Raw genomic sequence first — 25,726 nt, forward strand, 5'->3', positions numbered from 1 at the left:
TATTTGTGGTCTACGAAGCCAAAATATTTACTTTCTGGCTCTTTACAGAAAAAAAAAATGTGTCAAGCCTTGCTGTGGGTACATATACAAGATTGGAAAGGAGCCCTTTCAGAGTGAGCTCTGGCTGCCTTTCGTCCTAAATGATGGCCAGTGCCGAAGGGGATCATTTCAGCTGCTTTCACCTTCTCACAGGGTGAGATGTAGCTGATCTAATTGGTTCCCATTAGTGTGGATCCCTTAATGCTAGGAGAAGCAAACCAAGATGCCTGCTTTGCCAAGTGAGTTAATGAATGAGGATGGCAGGGTTTAAGAAAATTGGGAGTAACGAAGGCCTGTTTGAAGTAGAGGCGTACATTCCCTGTATGTAGCCTATTGGATATTGCCAGTTTGCAGAACTTAAAAAGTAGAAGCAATGATCTTAAATATAAAATTTTTCAAAAGTTTAAATATGAACAATGCTGTAAAGATTTAAAATAACACTTTATTGGCCATGGCAATTCTGAGAGCCCAAGTCAGCCTCTCTGGGTCATTATTTTTTGGTTTCGACTCTAGGGTAAGCTAAGTGCCGGGACATTTCTCATACCCTTTTGGGCCTGCTAGTTTCCAGCTGCATGGAGGGTATGCACCAGACTGTGCTCCTTCAATCCTACCTAGAGACTCAGTCTCATCCCTGTCTGGGTTCTCAGATTAGGTTGTGGAAGGACGTAGGAGACTGGAGTCCTGCTTTCTCTCAGAAACCTTAAAAAAAAATCCCTTACCTCTCTTTCCATTTACTTTATATTACTACTGTTGTCAGCCAGAGCCTGTCAGGGTGTCAGGGTAGAGAGGATCAGTAAATAGGACTCCATCCAGTACCTCACTCTGACTCCATTTTAATGACCTTTCCTTAGCCTTTCAGAATTTAGGACTAGAATCTTAATTTTGTAATCAAAATTGTCATATAACCTTTTAATATAAATTAAATGCATGTAGATGGAGATATCTAGGTATTTTTACTAAATTATGTTACTGTACATTGATTAAAATGTAGAGAAGCATGATTTTGTTCTGCCAGCATGCAAACCATTTAGTAGTAAGCAAGCACTCACTATAATACAGTGAGGTTATCAAAGAGTTTACTTTCTTTCCCTCTACCTTGACATGCTGACAAATATTTCAGATCACCAAAGAGTCTCTTAAGTCTGGTCTCAATAAGTTTATTTCCATTTACGAGCCATTTGAGGAATCCAGTTCTTTTTCTTTCTATGTATTTCTTCCATTTGATTTTATGCATAGTTTTGGTTTTCCCACTTCAAAACTGAGCTAATTCCAAAAAATAAGTCAAACTTTCAATATTAATGAATATATATGGGGAAAATGAAGTGGAAGAGTCTTAAAGCAACAATAAAAATAATTTGTTTTAAATTGAACTACCAGGCATTGAGCAACACGCTATATTTATAAGGTAGAATAGTTGGCATAAAATTACAGCCACATTTATGAAGTTTTAGGTGCTTTTGGATTTTTGAAAATCCAGGTTTAGATTGTAACCATTTGAAAAGCACTTTTCCATGCATGTTTAGCTTCTTAACCTTTCTATTTTTATACTTAATGGTGTAGATGGGATCTTTTTAATGTTCTGCTTTGAACTAGGATGCCTCACTCATAACTGTCTAAAGAAATTGAAATTAGTCATGCTACCATTATATAATTTTAGTGACATCTGGCCATGTATTTTATATATAATTTTTCAATTACAGTTTACATTGAATATTATTTTATATTAGTTTAAGGTATACAGAAGACCAGTTAGATGATCATATACTTTACAAAGTGTTTCCCCCCAAATTTCTAGTACCCAAAGGGCACCATACGTAGTTATTAATATACTATTGACTGTATTCCCTATGCTTTACATTACATTCCCACGACTATTTTGTAACTTCTAATCTGTACTTCTCAATCCCTTAACCTTTTTAACTCAGTCCCTAAAGCCTCCTCCCCTCTGGCAACTGTTAGTCTGTTTCTGTTTTGTTTGTTTATATTGTTCTTCAGATTACACATGTAAGTGAAATCATATTGTTTTAGTCTTTCTTTGTCTGACTTATTTCACTTAGCATAATACCTTCTAGGTTTATCCATGCTGTTGTAAATGATCAGATTTTATTTATTTATTTATTTATTTAAAATCTATTTTCTTGATTATGATATTACAGTTGTCCCATTTTATTTCTCCCTTTTATTCCCCTCTGTCCTGCACCCCCCTCCCACCAGCATCCCCCTCCTCAGTTCATGTCCATGGGTCGTTCATATAAGTTGTTTGGCTTCTCTATTTCCCATACTATTTCCCCCCTGTCTATTTTGTACCTACCATTTGTGCTTCTTATTCCCTGTACCTTTTCCCCATTCTCCCCTCAACCCCTCCCCGCTGATAACCCTCCATGTGATCTCCATTTCTGTGAATCTGTTCCTGCTCTAGTTGTTTGCTTAGGTCATTTTTGTTTTTGTTTTTGTTTTTAGGTGCAGTTGTTGATAGTTGTGAGTTTATTGTCATTTTACAATTCATATTTCTGATCTTCTTTTTCTTAGATAAGTCCCTTTACCATTTCACATAGTAAGGACTTGGTGATGATGAACTCCTTTAACTTTACCTTATCTGGGAAGCACTTTATCTGCCCTTTCATTCTAAATGATAGCTTTGTTGGGTAGAGTATTCTTGAATGTAGATCCTTGCCTTTCATGATTTTGAATACTTCTTTCCAGCCCCTTCTTGCCTGCAAGGTTTCTTTTGGGAAATCAGCTGATAGTCTTATGGGAACTCCTTTGTAGGTAATTGTCTTGCTGCTTTTAAGAGTCTCTCCTTATCTTTAATCTTGGGTAATGTAATTATGTTGTGCCTTGATGTATGCTTCTTTGGGTCCAACTTTTGGGGGACTCTCTGAGCTTCCTGTACTTCTTAGAAATCTCATTTCCTTTGCAAATTGGGGAAGTTCTCCTTCATTATGTTTTCAAATAAGTTTTCAGGTTTTTGCTCTCCCTGTTCTCTTTCTGGTACCCCTGTGATTCGGATGTTGGAATGTTGAAAGTTGTCCCAGAGGTTCCTAAGGCTCTCCTCATTTTTTTGAATTCTTATTTCTTCATTCTGTTCTGGTTGAATGTTTATTTCTTCCTTCTGCTCTAAACCGTTGATTTGAGTCCCAGTTTCCTTCCTGTCACTGTTGGTTCCCTGTGCATTTTCCTTTATTTCACTTTTCATAGCCTTCCCTTTTTCCTCTATTTTGCAACCATACTCAACCATTTCTGTGAGCATCCTGATTACCAGTGTGTTGAACTCAGCATCTGATAGGTTGGCTATCTCTTCATCTCTTAGTTGTATTTTTCTGGAGCTTTGATCTGTTCTTTCATTTGGGCCATTTTTTTTTTTTTTTTTTTTGTCTCAGTGCGCTTGTTACATAGTAAGGAGCAGAGCCTTAAGTATTTGCCAGGGTGGGCCAACCCATGTTGCTGCTGTGTTGTGCTGCTGTGTGTCAGGGTGGGGTCTGAGAGGGAACAGTGCTGCTAGGCCAGCTCTTGGTTGGCTTTCAGTCATTTCCTCCTCTACCCACAAGCAAAGTGGGCCCTTCTGGCACTGATTCCTGGGAGGGTGGGTTTTGTGTACCTTCTAGGACCCTGTGGATCTCTCCAGTAAACTCTGCTGTGAAGCTGGGAGTTTCTTCTGCTGCCACAACACCCACTGGTTTTTTCAGTTAGAAGTTTTAAGGCTTTATTTCCCCATGCTGAGACCCTGGGTTGCTCTGGTCTCTCTGGCTTCCCTGTTGTTCCAGTTTATCCCCATGCAAATGTGGGACCACCTACTTGGCTCACCCATGCCTTGCTGGTCTGCCAGCCGCCGCCTTGCTGGACCTGGTACTCCAGCCACTGCCTTGCCATGAGTCCTCTCCACCCCAGCTGCCCATCTCAGCCCCTCCTACTGGTCCGGATGAATGTTTCTTCTTTAACCCCTGCATTGTCAGGCTTCCATGCATTTTGATTTCTGGCAGGTTTTTTTTTTTTTTTTAATTTGTTACTGTCTTTTGGTTGTGCAAGGAGATAAAGTGTATCTACCTATGCCTCCATCATGGGTGTAAGTCTATTTTTTTAAATGGCTGAGTAGTGTCCCTTTGTATTATATACACCACAGCCTTTTAATCCACTCACCTGTCAATGGGCACTTGGGTTGCTGCCATATTTTAGCTATTGTAAATAATACTGCAGTGAACTTAGGGGTGATCATATTCTTTAGATTTAGTGTTTGGGGTTTCCTTGGTTATATACCTAGAAGTAGAATTGTTGAGTCATAAGGCAGTTCCATTTTTAATTTCTTGACCACCCTCCATGCTGTTTTCCATTGTGACTGCACCAGTCTGCATTTCCACTAACAATGCATGAGACTTTCCTTTTCTCCACATCCTCGCCAGTACTTATTGTTTGTTGATTTATTGATGATACCCATTCTGATGAATGTGAGGTAATTAACTCATTGTGGTTTTAATTTGCATTTCTGTTACAATTAGTGATGTTGAACATCTTCATATGTTTATTTGTCATCTGTATGTTCACTGAGGAGAACTGTCTCTTGAGGCACTATGCCCATTTATTGATTGGATTGCTTTTGGGTGTGGGGGTTGGAGACTCTTAAGGTGTATAAGTTTTATATAGATTTTGGATATTAACCCCTTATCAGATGTATCATTGGCAAATATGTTCTGTCATTCAGTGGGTTATCCTTTCATTTTGTTGGTGGTTTCCTTTGCTGTGCAAAAACTTTTTAGTTTGTTATAGTAACATTTGATTATTGTTTCTTTTGTTTTCCTTGCCTGAGGAGAAATATCAGAAAAAATAATTGCTAAGAGAAATGTCATGGATTTTAGTGCCTGTGTTTTCTTCTAGGAGTTTTATGGTTTTCAGTTTTACATTTAAGTCTTTAACTCATTTTGAGTTTATTCTTATACATAGTGTAAGGAGGTGGTCTAGTTTCATTTTTATAGCATGTATATGTCCAATTTTCCCAACACCATTTGAGTAGACTGTCTTTAATCCATTGTATTTTCTTACCACGTTTTTGAAATACTAATTTACCATATAAGTGCAGATCTCTTTCTGGGCTCTCTATTTTGTTTAATTGATCTATGTGTCTGTTTTTATTCTAGTACCATGACATTTTGATTACTATTGCCTTGTAGTATAATTTGGAGTCAGTGGGGTCATACCTCCAACATTGTTCTTTCTCAAGATTGCTGAGGCTTTTGATCATCTTGTGTTGTTCCATAAAAATTTTGGGATAATTTGCCCTAGTTGTGTGGAATACACCATTGGTATTTTGCTAGGAATTACATTGATTCTGTAGATTGCTTTGAGTAGCATGGACATTTTAATGATGTTAATTTTTCCTAACCATGAGCACAGTATATGCTTCCATTTATTTGTATCTTCTTTAATTTCTTTTTTTCAGTGTCTTATGATTTTCTGAGTACAGGTTTTTTACCTCCTTGGTTAAATTTATTTCTAGGTATTTTATTTTATTTGATACAGTTGCAAATGGGAGTGCTTTCTTAGTTTCTCTTTCTGATAGTTCATTATTGGCATATAAAAATGCAACCAGTTTCTGAATATTAATTTTGTATCCTGCTACTTTACTGGATTTATTTATCAGTTTCAGTATCTTTTTGGCGGAGTCTTTCGGGTTCTCTATATATTGTGTCATTATCGTCAGATAATGACAGTTTTATTTCTTCCTTGCCAATTTGGATGCAGTTTATGTCTTATTCTTGTCTGATTGCTTTGGCTAGATTTTCAAATACTATGTTGAATAAGAATGGTGAAAGCAGATATCCCTGTCTTGTTTCTGATCTTTAGGTAAATGCTTTTAGTTTTTACCCATTGGGTATGATGTTAGCTGTAGGTTTGCTATGTATGGACTTTATTATGTTGAGGTGTGTTCCGTCTATTCCCACTTTGCTGAGAGTTTTTATCATAAATGGGTGCTGGATTTTGTCAAATGCTTTTCCTGAATCTTGATATGATATGAATTATCATATCAAAATCACATTTATATGATCATGTGATTTTGAGTCTTCATTTTGTGTATGTGTTGTATCTATTATGTTAATTGATTTGTGGATGTTGTGCCAACCTTGCATTCCAGAAATAAATCCCACATGATCATGATTATGGTCCTGTAAAGGTACTGCTGAATTCATTTTGCTAGTATTTTGTTGAGAATTTTTACATCTATGTTCATCAGGGATATTGGCCTATAATTTTATTTCATTGTAGTGTTTTTACCTGGTTTTGGAATTAGGATAATGCTGGCCTCATAAAATGACCTTGGGAGTCTTTCTCCTCTTGAACTTTTTGGAACAGTTTGAAAAGGACAGGTGTTAGTTCTTCTTTGAATGTTTGGTAAAATTCACCTATAAAGCCTTCTGGTCCAGAACTTTTTTTTTCTTTTTTTTTTTTGCTCTGATGTTTTTTATTACTGCTTTGATTTCATTAGTTGTAATCAGTTTGTTCAAATTTTCTGTTTCTTCTGTATTCAGTTTTGGAAAATTGTATATTTATAGGAATTTATCCATTTCTTTCACATTGTCCAATTTGTTGGCATATTTTCTTAGTAATATTTTCTTAGTAATTTTTTGTCTTTCTGTGGTATTAGTTGTTGCTTCTCCTCTTTTGTTTCTGATTTTATTTATTTGTGTCCTCTTTTTTCCTTGATGAGTCTGATTAGAGGTTATGTTTTTGAGGAACTGAGCGCCTGGTTTCATTGATCTTTTGTATTGTTTTAGATTCTATTTTGTTTGTTTCTACCTAATCTTTATTATTTCTTTCCTTCTACTCACTTTGAGCTTTGCTTTTTGTTCTTTTTCTAGGTCTTTTAGGTGTAATGTTAAATCATTTATTTAAGATTTTTCTTGCTTCTTGATGTTGACCTGCATAGCTATGAATTTCTCTCTTAGGACTGTTTTCACTGCGTCCTCTAGATTTTAGGTTGTTGTGTGTCCATTTTTATTTGTCTCAAGGTAACTTGATTTCTTCCTTGATCTCATTGCTAACACATACATTGTTTAGTAACATGTTATTGAGCCTCCGTGTGTTTGTGTGTTTTTTAGTTTTGTTCTAGTAATTGATTCATTGCCTTTGTGGCTGAAGAAAATGCTTGAGGTCTATTCAGTCTTCTTAAATTTATAGAGACTTGTTTTGTGTCCTAATGTCGTATACCCTGGGAAGTGTTCCATGTGCATTTGAAAAGTATATATATTCTGCTGGTTTGGGTTGAGATGCTTCAAAAATACCAATTAAATCCATCTGGTCAAGAGTGTCATTTAAGGCCACTATTTCCTTGTTGATTTTCTGTCTGGAAGATCTATCCATTGATGTCAATGGGGTGTTAAAATCTTCTACTATGACTGTATTTCTGTTGATTTTCCCCTTTATGTCCATTAAATAGGTGCTCCTATGTTGGCTGCATTAATGTTTAGGGACCTGTTGGACAGATCCCTTTTTCATTATGCAATATTCTTTTTTGTCTCTTATTATAGCTTTTTTAATTTTTATTTTTTCCTATTGTTGTTCAAGTATGGTTGTCTCCATTTTCCCACCTACACTCTCCTCTGCCCCACCCACCCCTACCTCCCACCCTCCATCCTTACCCTCTTTGGCTTTGTCCATGGGTCCTTGATACATATACCATGACAACTCGTCCCCTTTTTTTCCCTGTTATCCCCCTCCCACCTCCCTTCTAGTTACTCTCAGTTTCTTTTTTATTTCAATGTCTCTGGTTCCATTTTGCTCACTGGTTTGTTTTATTGATTAGGTTCCACTTAAAGGTGAAATCATATGGTATTTGTCCCTCACTACCTGACTTATTTCACTTAGCATAATGCTCTCCAGTTCCATCCATGGTGTTGCGAAGAGTAGGAGCTCCTTTTCTTTCTGCTGAGTAGTATTCCATTGTGTAAATGTTCCATAGTTTTTTGATCCACTCATTTACTGATGGGCACTGAGGTTGCTTCCAGTACTTGGCTATTGTAAATTGTGCTGCTATGAACATTGGGGTGCATAGGTTCTTTTGAATTGGTGTTTCAGGGTTCTTAGGATATAATCCTAGCAGTGGAATTGTTTGGGCAAAAGGCAGTTCCCTTTCTTGATTTTTTAGGAAATTCCATACTGTTTTCCATAGTGGCTGCACCAGTCTGCATTCCCACCAATAGTGTACTATAATTCCCTTTTCTCCATAGCCTCACTAGCACTTGTTTTTTGTTGATTTCTTTATGATGGCCAATCTGACCAGTGTAAAGTGTTATCTCATTGTGATTTTAATTTGCATCTCTCTGCTGGCTAGTGATGCTGAGCATCCTTTCATATGTCTCTAGGGCCCTCTGTATGTCCTCCTTAGACAAGTGTCTATTCAGGTCCTTTGGCCATTTTTAAATTGGGTTGTTTGTCTTCCTAGAATGGAGATGTGTGAGTTCTTTATACATTTGGGAGATCAAACCCTTGTCCGAAGTGTCATTGGCAAATATGGTTGGTTCCCTTTTCATTTTGCTGATGTTTTCTTTAGCCATGCAGAAGCTTTTTAATTTGATGAGGTCCCATTTGTTGATTCTTTTCTTTATGTACATTGCTCTAGTGGACAAATAAGTGAAAATATTGCTATGTGGAATATCTGTGATTTTCCTCCCTATGTTCTTTCTCCTCTAGAACTTTTATGGTATCACCACTTATATTTAACTCTTTTATCCATCTTGAGTTTATTTTTGTGTATAGTGTAAGTTGGTGGTCGAGTTTCATTTTTTTTGCATGTAGCTGTCCAGATCTCTCAACACCATTTGTAGAAGAAGCTATTTTTACTCCCATTTTATGCTCCTGCCCCCTTTGCTGAATATTAATTGACCATAGAAACATGGTTAATTTTTAGATTGTCTACTGTGTTCCATTGATCTATGTGTCTGTTCTTAATGCCAGTACCCGACTATTTTGATGACAGTGGCCTTGTAGTATAGTTCCATATCGGATATTGTGATCCCTCCTAGTTTGTTTTTCCTTCTCAAAATTGCTGCAGCTATTTGTGGTCATTTATGGTTCCATATAAATTTTTGAAGTGTTTGTTCTATATCTGTGAAATATGTCCTTGGAATTTTAATAGAGATTGCTTTGAATCTATAAATTGTTTTGGGTAGTATGGACATTTGATGATGTTAATTCTTCAATCCATGAACACGGTATATGCTTCCATTTACTTGTGTCTTCCTTAATTTCTTTCTTCAGTGTTGTGTAGTTTTCTGAGCACAGGTCTATTGTACTAAATAAACCTAAACTTCCTTGGTTAGGTTTATTTCTAGATACTTTATTTTTTTTGTTGCTGTAGCCAATTGGATTTTTTCCTTTTTTCTGTTTTCTGATATTTCATTGTTGGTGTACAAAAAAGCCTTCGATTTCTGAATATTGACTTTGTATTCTGTTTTTTGTTTGTTTGTTTGTTTTTGCCAAATTCACTTATTACATCAAATAGTTTTTTGGTGGAGTCTGTGGGGTTATCTACATACACGATCATGTCATCTGCAATCAGTGACAGTTTTTCTTCCTCCTTTCCAATTTGGATGCCTTTTATTATTATAGCCTTTTTTAAAAATCTAGTTTGTCTAAGTATTGCTACTCCAGCTTTTTATGTTGTAGTTTCCATATTCATGAAATATCTTTTTCTTTCCTTTTACTTTCAGTCTGTGTAAATCTTTCATTCTGAGGTTGGTCTCTTTTAGATAGCATATATAGGGGTCTTTCCCTCTCCATTCAGCTACCCTTATCTTTTGATTGGAACATTTAGACATTTACTTTTGAAGTGATTATCGATACGTATATGTTTATTGCCATGTTATTCTTTATTACTATGTGTTTCTCTTTTCTTCTTTCTTCTTAAAGAAGTCACTTTAACATTTTTTATAATATTGGTGTGGTGGTAATGAACCCCTTCAACTTTTTCCTGTCTAGAAAGCTCTTTTTCTGTCCTTCAATTTTAAATGATATCAGTGCTCAGTAGAGTAATGTTAATGTAGGTTTTTGCTTTTCATCACTTCGAATATTTTGCACACCTCCCTTCTGGCCTGAAAGAAATAGCTGACAGTCTTATGGGAGCTCCCTTGTAGGTAACTAACTGCCTTTCTCTTGCTGCTTTTAAGGTTCTCTTTGTCTTTAACCTTTGCCATTTCAATTATGATATGCCTTGGTATGGGTTTCCTTGAGTTCGTATCATTTCAAACTGTGCTTCCTGGATTAATACCTGTTTCCTTCTCCAGTTTAGGGAAATTTTTCATTCATAATTTTTTAAAATAGGTTCTCAGTCCCTTGCTCTATCTCTTCTACTTCTAGTATCCCTATGATGCAAATGGTGTTATGTTTGATATTGTCCCAGAATTTCCTTACACTGTCCTCATTTATAATCTTTTCTCTTTTTTGCTGCTTTGATTGGATGTTTACTGCTACCTTATCTTCTAAATCATTGATTTGATCCTATACTTCATCTAATCTGCTGTTGATTCCTTCTAGAGTATTCTTAATTTCAGTTACTATATTCATTTCTGACTTGTTCTTTTTTTATGGTTTATATGTCCTTTTTTATGCTTGCTGTCTGTTGAAAATATCACTACGTTTCTTGAGCATCCTCATAACCATTGTTTTGAGCTCTGTATCTTGTAGATTACTTGTCTTTATTTCATTTAGTTCTTTTTAGGGGGATTTCTCCTGGTCTTTCATTTGAACAATGTTTCTTTGTCTCCCCATTTTGGCTGCCTCTCTGCATTTGGTTCTGTAGTTTTGGTAGATCTGATATGTCTCCCAGTGTTTGTGTGATAGCCTTATGTAGTATGTATCTTGTGTGGCTCAGTGGTGCAGTCTTCCTGACCACCTGAGCTAGCTGCTTTAGGAATGTCCCTCATGTGGATTATGTTAGCCTTCATGTTGTGGTTGAGTCCTGATGGTAACTGGCCTCTCTGTGTGTGGAATTGACCCTCAGACTTGCTGACTGTGTGAATCAACCTCAACCACAGTGTCCAAGCAGCTTTGTTGAGCGTGACCCCATGAAAGTGTAATTTGGCCTAGCAGGGTCTGGTACCTGCCAAGATCTCCATTTAGGGGTGCCACATGTGGAGCTAAGTGGCTGTGCTCTGATGTGGGCTAAATCCTGCTACCAAGTGTCTTAGTTCCAGGGCCTCTTGGGAAGTACTTCAGGTGCAGGTCAATGTCAGGTGCTGGAGCTACAAAGTGATCCACAGTTTGTGACTGCCTCTGCTGGGTCTGGGCATGTGTGAGAGGGTCCAAGCTTCTACCAGCACCTAGCCAGGGACAGGTTAGCAAAAGTCCCAGTGCACCCTAAGATGTGCCTCTGCCTGCCAGGTGCTTCTTTGAGTTAGTCACTGAAACAACCTCTGGCAGTATATGCGAGAATTATGTGAGGTAGGTTTTCAGTGAACCGCCTGGTAGGGATGAGTGGTGTTCAAATGGATATTTAAACTTGGCACCTGTGCCTGGTCTGAGGCCACTCAACAGAAGTCCAGCCATGGCCAGCCCATTTTTGCAGTTTGTTGGAGTCTCAGTTGACCATGTATTTCTAAACTAACACAATTACTGTTTTGAAAGGTAACTTTAGGAGGAGGGTAAAGTTCATGTCCAGATTGTACTTTCAAACCAGTAAATCTACCAGGGATTGTTAGAGCAAAAAAGGCAAAAACAGCCTTGGGTTAAATTCATCATTTGAACTTTTGATGGTGTAGTGACATAAGAAAACTGGCACACCTGCATTCTTTTCTTATCAGGGATTAGATATAATAAGGGAGTGTACAAATAGATTGTATACTCCACTTTTGCCATTACCCAATAATAACTTTAAATCTATAGATAACAAAGGTGTTACAACTCGTATATGTTCACTGAGCAGTTGACCAGGTGTCTGTAAACAGTTCTATGTACTCCAGACTACATTAACAACCGGCCTCTATTGAATGGGTTCATACAATTTGCTAGACATTGTTATAGGCCAGGGAAGAACATTGAAAAGCCATGTTCTTTCTCATCAAGGAGTTTGCCACATGAGGTGATAAATACTGACACTGTGTCTATTGCATAGTGTCATACTTATCTTCAGATCGTGACTGTTGCTTCCTAGCTGTGATGTTAGCCAACTCCTTCATATGCTTGAGCCTCAGTCTACTCATTTATGAAATAAGCAAGAAAGTACCTAACTTAGTAGGATTAAGTAATGTAGTATAGAAGGTACTTGGTGCAGAGAAGTGGGTAGCTACAAACTACCTTAATAGATTAGACAGTCATGCTAGGAATTATGAAAGCATCTAAACCATCTTAGGGGAGAGTTGGAACCCAGTTCCTAGAGTAAGTAATGTCCAATTTGAGACTAATGGTAAATAAAGGTTGGATTTGGAGGTTGTGCATTCCAGGCAAAGGTAACAATTACAGAGTATATGTTTGCTTTGTGTTAATTTTTTTTGTGGCTCTACAGATAATATGTATAATTTTAATAACAATAATTTAAAAATTGATATAGGACTGTAAACTTGTGCTCAAAATAATAACTTTTATCTTCAAGTGTGTATGTTTCTTATTATAATTTAGAAATGTAGAACTTAAGTTGCACCTGAAGAATTTGAGGATAACAATATTAAATGGACTAAGAAGCTTTCATAAAACTAAATTTAATATATGTTTGTGTTGTTAGGGACTTGGCTCTATGCTACTTCCTAACCGGACCAGGTGTTGAAGCAAATGACTACACTTTCATTCTTAATTTTGATTAATTTGACACAATTCTTCTGTTATCCTCTTTTATAGTCTAATGATCAATGAAAATTAATGTTAAAAATAATTCGTAATGCCCTGATCAGGTGGCTCAGCTTGTTGGAGCATCGTTTTGTACACCAAAGGGTTGCAGGTTAGATTCCTGGTCAGGGTACAAACCTAGGCTGCAGGTTTGATCCCGAGTTCAGGCACTTACGGGAGGCAATTGCAACCAATCGATGTTTCTCAATCTCTCTCTCTGTCTCTGTCTCTGTCTCTCAATCTCTCTCTCTCCTCCCTCCCCCCTCCCCCTCCCCACCCCACTCTCTTCTCTCTTCCTTTCTCTCTAAAATCAATAAACATATCCTCTGGTGAGAATTAATACTAGTAATTCATAAATTCTTCCTTCTGATAATGTGGTCTCATCAAAATGTCAGAATTCTAGCCAGGTATCTACTAAGTTATGCATTTTAAAATGATAGCAGTATTTTTGTTTGCTTGTTTGTTTGCTTTTATTCTGGGATGATTTTACAAATAAAGACTAAGTAGTACTTTTCTCTAGATATTTTGAATAACCACCTGTTTTTATTTTACTCTTTTGGGCTTCTTTTCTTGTGTAGTTCAAAACTTTAAAGGGCAGAACTAGATACCCAGAAAACCATAGCCACATAGCAACTATAATGTACCAGTAGTTGAAAAGAAATCTAGCTCTTACTATATAGAGTTAGCAATTTGTATTATTTTTTCCTATCCTGGCTTTTAGCCAATACAAGCATTTGCCATACTAATAATCTCCTAGAGTTGAAAGCCATGTAAGTGCCTCCAGCCATGATCTGGTCTGTCAATGAAAGATTATTGCCAAACCTAGTCTACTAATAGGAAGATTTCAAATAGCCACTTGATTCTAAATTTAGAACAGCTCAATCTTATCTCTGTTTCAAGATAGATTAACCCAAAAGGCCACATCTGTCCAGAATAGGAAAGTACAGTGTTCTTAGTTTACCTTCACCTTAAAGGAAAGCTGGAGAGTGAGTAGCCAGAGAATGTATTAAATACTGTTTACTGCCCACCTGCTTATTACCATCCTCCATACTTTCTTTATGTTGTCGTTATGTTTCCCTGTTTTTATAAAACAGTCATTTTTCCCTGAGGTAAAACATTCATGGCACTTGTCATTTATATACCGGGATACTAGTTTTGAACCACTTCCACTAGTTTAAACTCTCATTTAGAGATCTTGAACCCAGAATCCTTTCTGCCATGGACAGGGTTGGCTTAAGCAAGGACCCAATCAATCCTAACTCTCTGGAGATTGAATTTCCTGGAGAAGCACCTCATTGCTGCAGTGAAAATAGTTACTGTGGCTACTGTGTAACGTACCTTCTTTTTCCTGCTTTGGCCCAGGCAGTGACCTGGTTGAAAATGGTCACTTCCTGCAGTGTCTTTGATTAGAAATAATTCTGTTGGATTTAGGCTTGAGCGGTTTTTTATGCCCATGTGACATGTTTGATAAGCCCAGGACTGGATGCAGCCACAGAGGAGCCAGGTACTTTGAGTCCCCAGAGGCTCTAACCACTGGCCATGTGACAGCCTGGAGAAGGGCCAGTTTTGTGCTTTGCTGATGTCTGTTAAATAAGTTGCTGACAACCTGAGGGAAAGAGCAGTCAGTACAGAAGAGACTAAAAAAAAAGCTGCATGCTTCTTGAGTCTCTAGGTTACGATGGTTAGTCATCTGTGGTGACCTTGGGGAAACATACACATTGTTGGGGGAAGGACAGTTTTAGTGTATTTTTTTCTAGATTGTCATCTGCCAGTAGCCTAGTTATCTTTTACTTTATTTAGCATACAGCACACTATGAAAAGTGTTTAAGACTTAGAATGAAAACACAGCTTTTGAAGGGTACATAACATCCTTCTCAAGACTGTTTTCCATACGATTTTGTAATTTTCTAACACCTGATCTAAATATTTCTTCTCAGATCTTCAAAAAAACATTTTAATAAATGTGCATGTATGAATAAAAATTTTTAGCATTTTTTGTCAGTATTTCAAGAACTGGTTATGTAATCAAATATGTCTAACTTTTTGTTAAACAAATGTTTATTGTGAAGAATTTTGAAAGTAGGGGAGACTGCAAATAAATAAACACCTATAATTCCACATGTAAAACAATGTTAGGCACACTTTAGGCACTCACATATTTGTTCAATGAATGTAAAGAGAAACACTGTTAGTATCACTTAGGTAATATGTGTGCGTTTAACCTTTCTTCATGTGTATTTGTCTTTTTTTAAAGAAAATAATTGTTCAAAACAGGCAAATGCAGTGTAACTTCTCTTTTAATTTGCTTATGGCCCTTAGCAAGGAGGGAATCTCACCTTAAAGCATGTCTGTTAAGTGAAGCTATATAATCGCATTAGGTAATGGTCTCATTAAATATGTGGTCTTAATTCCATTCCTGTCTTGATTTAAAAAAAAAATCTGGAGTGGGGTCTTTTATTCCCACTGCAAAGCCTGCCTTTAGGCCTTTTCACCTCAGTCCTGTCCAATGCGTTAGTCTCTACCTTGTTGCAGTTTAACTCCTACCAACCTCACCTATTTACTTCCCTGTTTCCCTGCTTGAATCATCTGCTCCAGCCAAATGATTTTTTTTTTTCTTTTATTCCATGAGCCCACCACAATTTAATTCCCACATCTATTCTTTTTCTTGCTGTCCTCCAAGCTGGCGTACCTTCCCCCTTTTCTTCACTCATTGAATTATTTGCTGTGAGGCCCAGCTTCAAATCCTGCATTTTCTATTAACATGACAATATTAGTAAGCTGTGTGAACAGGAGAGGCAGTATTCTGGGGTGTCACTGTAGAGGTGTGTCTTGCAGCCTTTCAAGGCCAGGCAGGTTCACTTGGGGTTTGAGCAAACAGAAGAAAATTCATGGAGCCGTGGGAATGCTTGACATGCCTTTATTTCAAGGGTGGGGAAATCCACACTGCTGTAAGCCATGTGTTGTGCCAGCAGGAAGTCCCAACTCCCTTATATACTAAATGCACACAAAGCTGACAGGGTGCTGAGATATCGTATAGCAGAGCATGAATGATTCTGCACTTGTGGGCCAACTCAAGGTTATAGGAATACTGCTTATGAGGCCCGGTGAGGGAGCCTGACTGACTCCATTACCCGTACAAGGTGCTTACACATATTTCAAGTGAATAGTTTTTTTGTTTTGAGAGGGTTTTTTGGTAAAGACCTATTGTTGACTTTTAAAACTTTAAGTTGGTAGTTACCATAGAAATAAACTTATTCTCCTGTACCCAGAGAGAGAGAGAGAGAGAGAGAGAGAGAGAGAGAGATTGATTGGCATTGGCATATGCTTGACCTGGTATTTTTGGTAAAGACCTGTTGTTGACTTTTAAAACTTTAAGTTGGTAGTTACCATAGAAATAAACTTATTCTCCTGTACCCAGAGAGAGAGAGAGAGAGAGAGAGAGAGAGAGAGAGAGATTGATTGGCATTGGCATATGCTTGACCTGGTATTTTCTTCTCTATGGCAATTAAAACTGTTCAAAAAATTCTTTAGTTTGTTCTCCCTTGATTTTTTTCCATTTGGATAATATGGCTGATATGGTTTCATCATTTCTGTGAGTTTTGATTATATAGTAAGTCCTCTCAACATCATCAGCAGGTTCTGTAACTTTAAGTGAAAGACATAAAAAAAAGTTTTACCATAGGCTAATTGATATAAATAAGAGTTAAGTTCCTACAAGTTGTAATGAAATGAAGTTGAACAAAAGGAAGTTATTTGAGAACCATGCTATATTTCCCCTTCCTGTCTCATATTCTACCCTTCAACATTACCTATTTTGTAATTAAAATCGGCCTGTGGTGAGGGAGTGGAGGCATCCACACTTATCATTTGATAATAGTTATCCTGACCTTTACTTAATTAAGTGTAGTTTTAGGCTTTCTAAGTACAACCATGCCACTAATAGTGGTGTTTCAAGGACAGGCAGAGGTCCCATAAGACTACAATGGAACTGAAAAATTCTATTACCTAGTGATATCGTACCCCTGGTAATATCATAGCACAGTACATTACACATGTTTGTTGTGATGCTGGTGTAAACAAACCTACCACACTGCCAGTTGTATAATGATATAACACATAGGCATATAACACATGCCTAACCGTTCGTTTTTCAGAATGTGTCCCTATTAAGCAGTGCATGGCTATTTATTTCTCTTAACCAATCTAACAATGAATGTCAATGAATGCCAATTTTTATTGGCATTCTTCCCAGCTGCACATGAGGAAGCCACATAGTTAATATTGTTTAAAAAGGCATGCCTCCTGCTTTGAACCTACTTTACTCTTGAATAATAAAAAATGTTGTGATATAGACTGACTGGGCCAAGAACACATGGGTAGCATAGTACAGTGGCTAACTGCTGGGGCCAGTAAGCTCAGAATTTGGATTCTGGGTCCTCAACACAGTGGCACTGTGAATATCTTTATCTTATTGTTCCTGAGCTTTAGGTTCTGCTTCTGTGAAATGAGCTGGTGAGGTTATGGGGAGGATCAGCTGAGTTTCCTATTCACTTGTTCCATTTGCAGGGGTTAGTAAAGAGCTCTTTTGACTAGGAAGTCATCCCAGGCTTCCTGAGGATGAAGACTTTAGCTAGGCCTTAAAGGCAGGTAAGATTCCACTAGGTCAAGTGTAGAAGAAAAGGCATTCTAGGTGTGGGGAACGAGTAGTGAAAAAAGACCCTGGATAAGTCCATAGAGCTTTGTAAGCATGTGCAGGGAGGGGACTTGTGAAATGTGTGTCAGAGGACTAAAAGGGGAAAAGTCTGTAATATGAGGGATCAGGAAGAAGATTTTATAATCTAGGCATGAGATAGTGAGATCATTAATGAGGATAGGTGGTCAGAGAGTGATGGAGAAAGGGCAGTTGTGAGGCTATAGGATGAAAGAAATTTAATGGGTTTAAGTGGGTAATTACTGTCATTCATTCATTCATTCATTCATTCTTAAAATATTAAAATTGAAAGTCTGCTGCTGAAAGTTCTCTTCTAGGTATTGGGGATTCACCACTAAATAAAACAGAAGTCCCTGCTCTTCTGAAGCTTACTTTCTAATGTAAATTGTGTTAACATTTAGTGGCAGCGCCCTGTTGGGAGTGGCTCAGTTGGTTGGGTGTTATCCAGCAAAGCAAAAGCATGCAAGAGGCAACCAATGGATATTTCTCTCCTTTTCTTTCTCCTTCCCTTCCCCTCTCTCTAAAGATAAATAAATAAGATCTTAAAAAAAATTCAGTGGCAGCAGTTTTGGCATTTGAGATGTCATTTAGCTCATGATCCTTTTGTCATGTCTAAAAGCCAGGTGGGAAATGATGACAGCACATCTAGTGTCTTCATGAAATCAATATACTGTGTTTTCATGTTTTAGGACCATAAAGATAAGAGTGAAACTGAAAATTCTGCATTTTATAGTTCAGAGGAAGTGGTAGTACTATAAATTTAGTAATTTGCCTTATAGTAGTTAATAAATTTCAGGGAATGTCATGAAGTTTGGAACGCCTCGGAAATTGTTATTGTGAAAGGTTTCTTTTGTTGGCTTTGGTTGGGATTAAAATTAGGTTCATTAAACAGCCAGGAAGAAGTAATTAGAGTGGACAAAACTGTAGTACTTGATGGCTTTTTTCCAAGTGGTTTTGTCACCTTATTTTTGAAGTTGTGCTATGATATTTTAGTTTTCAGTCTGGCTTTTCTTCAGTTCTCTAAGGTGAAAAAATTTAAGTTAGTACTAGATAATTCCTTGACCAAAAACAATATATACTGACATAAGAAATAAAGGAGTTTGAAAACTAAAATATAATTTCCAATGGTATTTTGAAAGTTTGAATTAGAAGAACATTATCGAATTAAAGTTTTGATGCATGTAAATATTCATTTAGTTTGATTTGCTTCTTTTTGTTTATTGTACCTAGTTGTGTTTCATAATACCTTTTTTTTTTTTTTTTTGATAACCACAGTTAACTAGCTTTAACAATACAGTATAAAGCTTACTCATGATTCTTAGGGAAAAGATAACAAGCTTTAGACCTAATAGTACTGATATAATTCTTTTTATTCAGTAAAGAAATATTAAGAATATTCTAAAAAACCAAGTAAAAATCTAAACTGCTATAAATATATTATGTATCAGTGTCTGAATTTCTCAGTTTAAGAAACCAGATATGTTTTCTGAAGGATGATTTTATTTTTTTTAATTTCTTTCAGGTAAAAGTGCAGTTTTAAAGTGTCTACTGGATATTCACAAAATTTTTCAGGAAAGTGACCCAGCCTATATTCTAAATGATCTCTACATCTCAGACTACTGTGTGTGGATTCAGAAAGCCAAGTAAGTTTTGAGTTACTTATTAATTTTAAATGTTCTCAGTTCTGGAATCCCTACTTACCCAGGAGGAAGAAAATGAAATAACTTGGGTATAAGTTTTAATGAAAGAGAAGCCCCATGTGGCTACCAACCACTTGCAGAAGTAACTGGATCAACATGGGTACCTTGGTGGATTTGCTTAGAGAGAAGGTACAGATGTTGAAAAGTTAATTTTACAAAAAAAAAAAAAAAAAAAAAGCCCTTGGTACAGCCTGGAAAATAAATGTTAGAACAGGCAGTGATAAGTATGTAGTGCCATACTGTAGACTGTACAATAAATATGTCTTACAGTGCAGTGTGGGAGTGCATATGTGTGCATGGCACCTGTGTAAACATCTCAGGACACAAACCTAATCAATTCTAATCACAGAGTTGTGCATTCATTGGCTAACCACTGGCTTACAGAATCTATTATTCCCAGTATAAGAAAACACAACCTTCAGAGCCTAATAACATGATTTTTGGTGACATATCTAAGGGTCTAAACACTCACAAATGAGCTCCTTGCACTTGGTATGTAAATTTTTAAAAAGGGTTACCATTGCCTCACTCAAAGAACTATATTAGGTTTAAAAATGCAGTGCATTTTCATTTTGTGAAGGGGTTCTGTAGACCTGATTCTTATCACACCTGCCCAAAGTAACCATTTCAGTATGAAGAAACTGTTAATTGAGAATACAAAAAGAGAGCTCTTGAATGGAATGAGTCTTAGGTTTTATGGAAAACTATGGCACAATATTATTCATGACTTAGAAGAAAAATGACCGTGCTCATTGTACTATTACTGTGATTGGTCAATTAATCCTTTAGTATGGCTTTAATGCCTGGTTCAAGTGAGCCATTATATAGAATTTATTTCTGATTTCTGTTCATGGGGAAGCAGTTATATTGCAGAGTGAAATAAGAAAAAATCTTGGAGCTATACTTCTTGTAAAGAAAATGCTTAGGGACTGCTCAAGATAACGCCTAATAATATTCAGCAGGTGGTGTCAGCATTTGTGTTGGAAATTTAGATTTTTTCCATACGGAAAATTACATCTCCAACTCCTGAGGTCATGATGGCATGTCATCACTTCATTAAATCCTTCAGTTAATTGAGCTTATCAGGTACTCTGCTGCCATTTCCTGTTGTTTTCATAATAAAAATTAAATTGAGATAATCTATTTATATGTGTTTGGATCTTTCTCTTTGAGGGTGAGGATTTTATAAACATGTAATGAACATTGAGCTTTGTGCTAGGATCCCATTTCTATGAGTTGCATTTCTTATAACAAGAGAGATTATATCTCATTTAGAAAGAAGGTGCCCTCAGGTTGTTGTGGGGAATATTAGACTTTCTCTTAAACATTTTCCCCCTTGGATTTAAGTTGCAGGAAATTAAATGAAATTCTTAGATTCTAATGATTGTTATAATATTTTTTAAAGGGATAATGTAGTTAGAAGTGAGTTAGGAAAGAGAATTTAGTAGGAACTTTCAGATTACTTTGGAAAAATGTTTTCAACTTTACAAATTTGAACATAACTTCCCTTTCCTTAAATAGGCTGTGTTGTTTTCACTTTGTTATGTTTTTATGTATTTTCACTCTAGTCTAACCCAGCTGTTTTTTCTCCCCCTTAAAATAGGATATTTGTTCACCTACCTAATGTTTGTTAAATTTCCTATTGTCATTCTCAGTTTTTCCAGCACAACATAATTGAGCTTTACAGTATCATATCATTGTTGCTGTGAACTTTCTTGACTCTGAATTAATTACACTGCAGTGACGGTCCAGTGATTTTCATAACTTATTCTTTCTCACCTTTCATCTCCTGGTTTATTTCTTTCCCATGTAGTTTATCAGTGAAAGCTAGTACCTTATTTTTATGTTTTAAGATAATTCTGTATTTTCCTTAGTCTCTGTTTGTTTTTGATTATAATAATAAAGACTGTAAAATTTTATTTGAAATACTACACAAGTGCTAAATTCTGACTAGCACAAAGAACAGTATTCCATTCTTATAGTCAGGATTTACTTTGGCAAAACTTATTGGAATGTGGATAACAGAGTCATTCCTATGTTGCATTAATGAAGTTAGAGCAATAGTTATATAAGTTTTGCTTTAGTACTACTAGGTTATCTTTCCTTGTGTTATCTGTACATTTTTCAGGATATTTGCAGGTCTTTAAAACTGACACTTCTGTATGTTTATTCCGAGTTACACACTTTGCAAATTATTTTTCTGAAATGGAATGCTCCCTGCCATTATTCACCGTAAGCTTCATTAGAAGTCTTAAGTGGGGTGGCAACGGCAGCAAATGATGTGCTTCAGGTCATATGGCTTATTATAAGAGATAAGTCTGTGATAGCCTCAGGTTTTCCAGGTCTGGATTCAGCATTTTTCCAGATATGCCATCTAGACAACCTGTTGTCTTTACCCATGGTATACAGGGAAAAAAAGAAAAAAGTCCTCCGTTCAGAGAGCTTTTCCTATAGGAAAAGGAATTAAGGATTCATTTATCTTCCTCCTGTATATTCCCATAGCATGTGGTGTAGAGGTCATTTGGGCACATCTCACACCTGCCTTGTATTGTAGGTGCACATTTCTTTGTGCATGTCTCTTTCCCCTTCTAAAATTGTAAATTCTGTGTGAATGAGCACCTGGGCCCATCACAGTAAATTTTAGTTGAATCGAATGATACCTAGGAGAGCCAATTGAGAGAGCATTTGTCATTGTTTAAAAAGAAAAATTATAGCATATTAAAAAGTATGAATTGGCTCTAACTTATTTTTGAAATATTTGCCTTCATTCAATAGAAGACTTCACCCTTTCTCTGATTTTTTTGCTGGTGGGCTGCACTTATCAGTAGCAGTGATAGTTCTGACACTGAAAGTTTGCCAGTTTACATCCTTATGTAAACTGGGGTGGAAAATCATGAACTGTGATATATATTTCACCTCTATGTCTTATTGGCCATAAGACTTTTAATAAGTCACTTCATCACTTCAACTAATGCAGCCAATATTCGTATTCTAATATTCCTGGTTATTTTGCAGTACATTTTTAAGCCAGTGGAAATAATTGCCTAAAGTATTTTGTGCCTTGTTTTATACTTATAATAGTATCCTATAAATTATTTTCTTTTGTAACATAGTATTCATAGTATAGTGTTCTTAAAAAATAGCTCATTCGTTCCTCATTATAAAAGGAGTATATACCTACTGAAGAAAATTTAATACTATATGGTTTTAATGCATGGGAGCATGGTATATTTTGAAATGACAAGGGATCAAGTAGGGTATTATTTTGTTTTTGCTACATAGAAAATTTTTTTAAACAAAATTAAAATCTAAAATCCTGACTGTGTTCAGCACAAGTCTGAGCTTCTGAAGGTTTTTAAATCATGTTTGTTTTTATCTCACTCTAGTATAGTTTTTTAAGGTAGGTAGTTGTGGGGAGGAATGTGTTTGAAATGCTGAAACTTTTTACATTGAACTAATAAATATTCTCTTGGTACATTTACTTTGTACTGCTTTTTAGCATACTTTTCCCCTACCAAATGAAATCTTGCTTTGTGACTGTTTGGACACTAATATGGAAAGTTTGTAGGGGGAAACAGCTTCACCACCAAAGAGTTTTATCACATCTGGTAAATTGAAGACCACAGCTTTCTCAATTGCAAACAAACCTAAGCCATTTCAGCGTTGAAATCTTAACATTTTATAAAACCTGGGACCTTATTACTGCTTTGTAATGCTTCCGTTGCTTCCTCTATGTGCTTCGGGAGAGGATAGGGTTATGCTCCTGAGAATCGCATAGGTCTCTTCTTTTTGGCTCTCTCTTCTTCTTGGTTTATCTGCCAAAAGGTATGGGAGTAGGAATAACTCAGATTCAGAGGTAAAACTTCAACATTGACTATGAAAGTGGAATTACTTATTTTTTCAACCACTGATTATTGAGCCCTGCTATATGCCAGGTACTGAGCGAGATAGGTGATGGGGCTACTATGGTGAATGAGAGGCATCTTGAAGTTGACTTCTGGGGGGAGTACAGATGTAAGGGGAGTATGATGCTGTAGCCTGACAGCAGCTATAGTGGAGAAGTGTGGGTGCTGTGGAAGCACCCAGGAGGCCATGCACATACTCTTAGAGTATAAGAAACAGCTTCTGGAAGGAAGAGTTGAAGCTGAGAGCCAAAAAGTCAGTAAGAATTGGTCAAATGCTGATGGGCAATCAGAGGTGAAGACTATTTCAGACAATAAGGACAGAAGAATATTACCTTTTAAAGAGTTTGAACACTCAGGATGAATGGCTCATAGTATAGGAATGGGAGGAAAGAAAGGGGCCAGAGATTGCATGCAGGGTGTTGACCACATAAAAAGATGTTTGAACTTTGTCCTGGGAGAGTGCGAAGCAACTAGAGTTTAAGCTATGGAGTAATCTCTGTGGGTGACATAATGAGATACAGATTCTGGGAAGATCCATTAGGTCACATTGTGGGGAATGAATTGGAGTAGGGGCAGAGATGAGACTTAAGACTGAAAGGGTAGTTAGGAGACCTGGTGATCCAGACAAAAGGCAGTTGTAACCTGAGGTAGGGTAGTTAAAGTAGGGAAGGAGACTAGTGGTCAGATTTGAGAAGCAGATGAGACAGAACTTAGTAATTGATTAGATGTGGAGGGTGCAGGGTGGGGAGAGTAAGAAGAAGGAGGGGTTAAAGGTGAGATCCAGATTTTGACCTGCCCAGTTTAACTGGGCTGTTGGAGGTACATTTACTAAAATTAAATAATATTGGAGAGAGTTAGTTTGGAAGAGAAGTAAGAGGGAGGGAAAATGTGGAGTTCAATTGTTGGGAGCTGTCCTGCCTGGTTTCAGGGACTGTAGCCTCATCAGTGGACAAAAGGGTCCCATGGCTAGAGCTGAGTGAAAAGGCCTTGGGAACGTGAGCCACTAAGGAGACAGAACATTTCCTCCTGGCAGGTGCACAGCCCCTGCCTCCCTCACTTCCTCCTGCTTGGCCCGGGGAAGTGGCTGGTTAGCCAGTGACAGGTAAGACCCCTAAAAAGGACAGGGGCAACCTAAGACAGGCACAGTCATGATGGGTCATCAGGGAAGGACTTAAGGGTCTTCAGAGAAGGGTCAGAAAGATCCTCAGCCCTTGGCTTTGTCATAGCCTGAGTCCTCAGTCTTTCTGTAAAAGTCTCCTAGTCTCTTGCCTGCTTTGCTCTCCCTGCCTGACTCAGCCTAGGAACTATGCCAGAGGCAGCTGCGACCTTGTACTGGAACAGACGACTCCCCCAGGATGAATCTGGCCAGAGGAAGAGTGTACATTGTTTTCTTTGAAACTTGCTCTGCCCTGTTACTATGAAACAGACACTTGAGCTAAAGCCAACCCTGACCGGAGACAATCCCTGTGCTTCTTCAACTATTATCTGTAAATGATGTCAGTTTCTCATGACTGTAGCTTTTTGGATATTGGTTGATGAGCTTTATGTGCATACTATGTATGTCTGTGTGAGCTGAACTCAATAAAAACGCAGGAAAGGAGATGTTCAGGGCCCTTCTACTATGAGAGATTGGTTACCTTTCCTCCCCAAGCAGATCATATCTTGGTAGATTTATTCTCATCTGTGATGGCCCAGGGGAGCTCTGCAGGTGGAGCCCCCCACCCCCGTCCCCACATTCAATCTTAGAAATGTCGATTTGAGATCTCTAAGTAATATCCATAAAGAAATAGTTAGGAATACTTGGGTCACAGCTGGAAAAGATATGTGGAGAAGAGTTTGAACAAAGAAGGCATATGAATTAATACCAAAATATAAAACATGGTATCTGGTTGCATAGAACTGTTACACATCTGAATATAATAATAATTGGGAGTATGGATGCATTCCAGGTTGAGGAAATAACTTCATGCCAAGGAGTAGACAAGTGAAACATGTAAGAACATGGCAAACAGATGTCCTGGTTAGTTGTAACTATGGTATGTTAGAAGAATGAGAGTGAGGCTTTTTGCATTTGGATCACAGTTTCATATCTCCTTGTAGTGTCCCTTTATTATTGAATAAGAGAGTCTACAGTTAAACTGACATATAATGTTTTAGTAATAGGTAATGAAATCCTTTAGTAATGAAATCCTTATTTCTTCATTCTGTGTGCTGGATACTACCTGCATTCTTGACTTAGAAATAAGTTGGTTACATAAGAGAAACCTACTCAGACTTTTATAGTAAAAATGGAGACTTTATTAGGAGGCTATGGGTCATCTTCCTGAGTCCCAGATGCTGGGGGTACAGTTGGGCTCCATAAGCTCAAGTCATGAAGCGTGGCAGTCACTTACTCTGGTGACATGTGGTCTCTTATGTTGCTTCTTTCTGCAAGTTACTGCCCATCTTGTTCCTTAAGGCACGTGGAAAATGGTATTCCACAGCCCTCAGTTTACATGTCCCTAGTTTCAGGAGAGATGGGCTTGACTCCCCTGTTTATATTTCTTAGGGAGAGAGAAGGTGGTAGG

At 37.2% G+C, this 25,726-nt stretch overlaps 1 protein-coding gene across 1 annotated transcript in view; it reads left to right on the top strand.

The window, feature by feature from the left end:
- SHQ1 (SHQ1, H/ACA ribonucleoprotein assembly factor) overlaps positions 1 to 25,726 on the top strand; it is a 158,572-nt gene that overhangs the window by 89,561 nt on the left and 43,285 nt on the right. Inside the window, exon 10 of the mRNA XM_024556685.4 lies at positions 19,077 to 19,197. Within this exon, the coding sequence (XP_024412453.2) occupies positions 19,077 to 19,197 (121 nt within the window). The remainder of the gene's footprint in view (positions 1 to 19,076; positions 19,198 to 25,726) is intronic.

Source organism: Desmodus rotundus, chromosome 8 (assembly GCF_022682495.2).
Source record: "Desmodus rotundus isolate HL8 chromosome 8, HLdesRot8A.1, whole genome shotgun sequence".
NCBI lineage: Eukaryota > Metazoa > Chordata > Mammalia > Chiroptera > Phyllostomidae > Desmodus > Desmodus rotundus.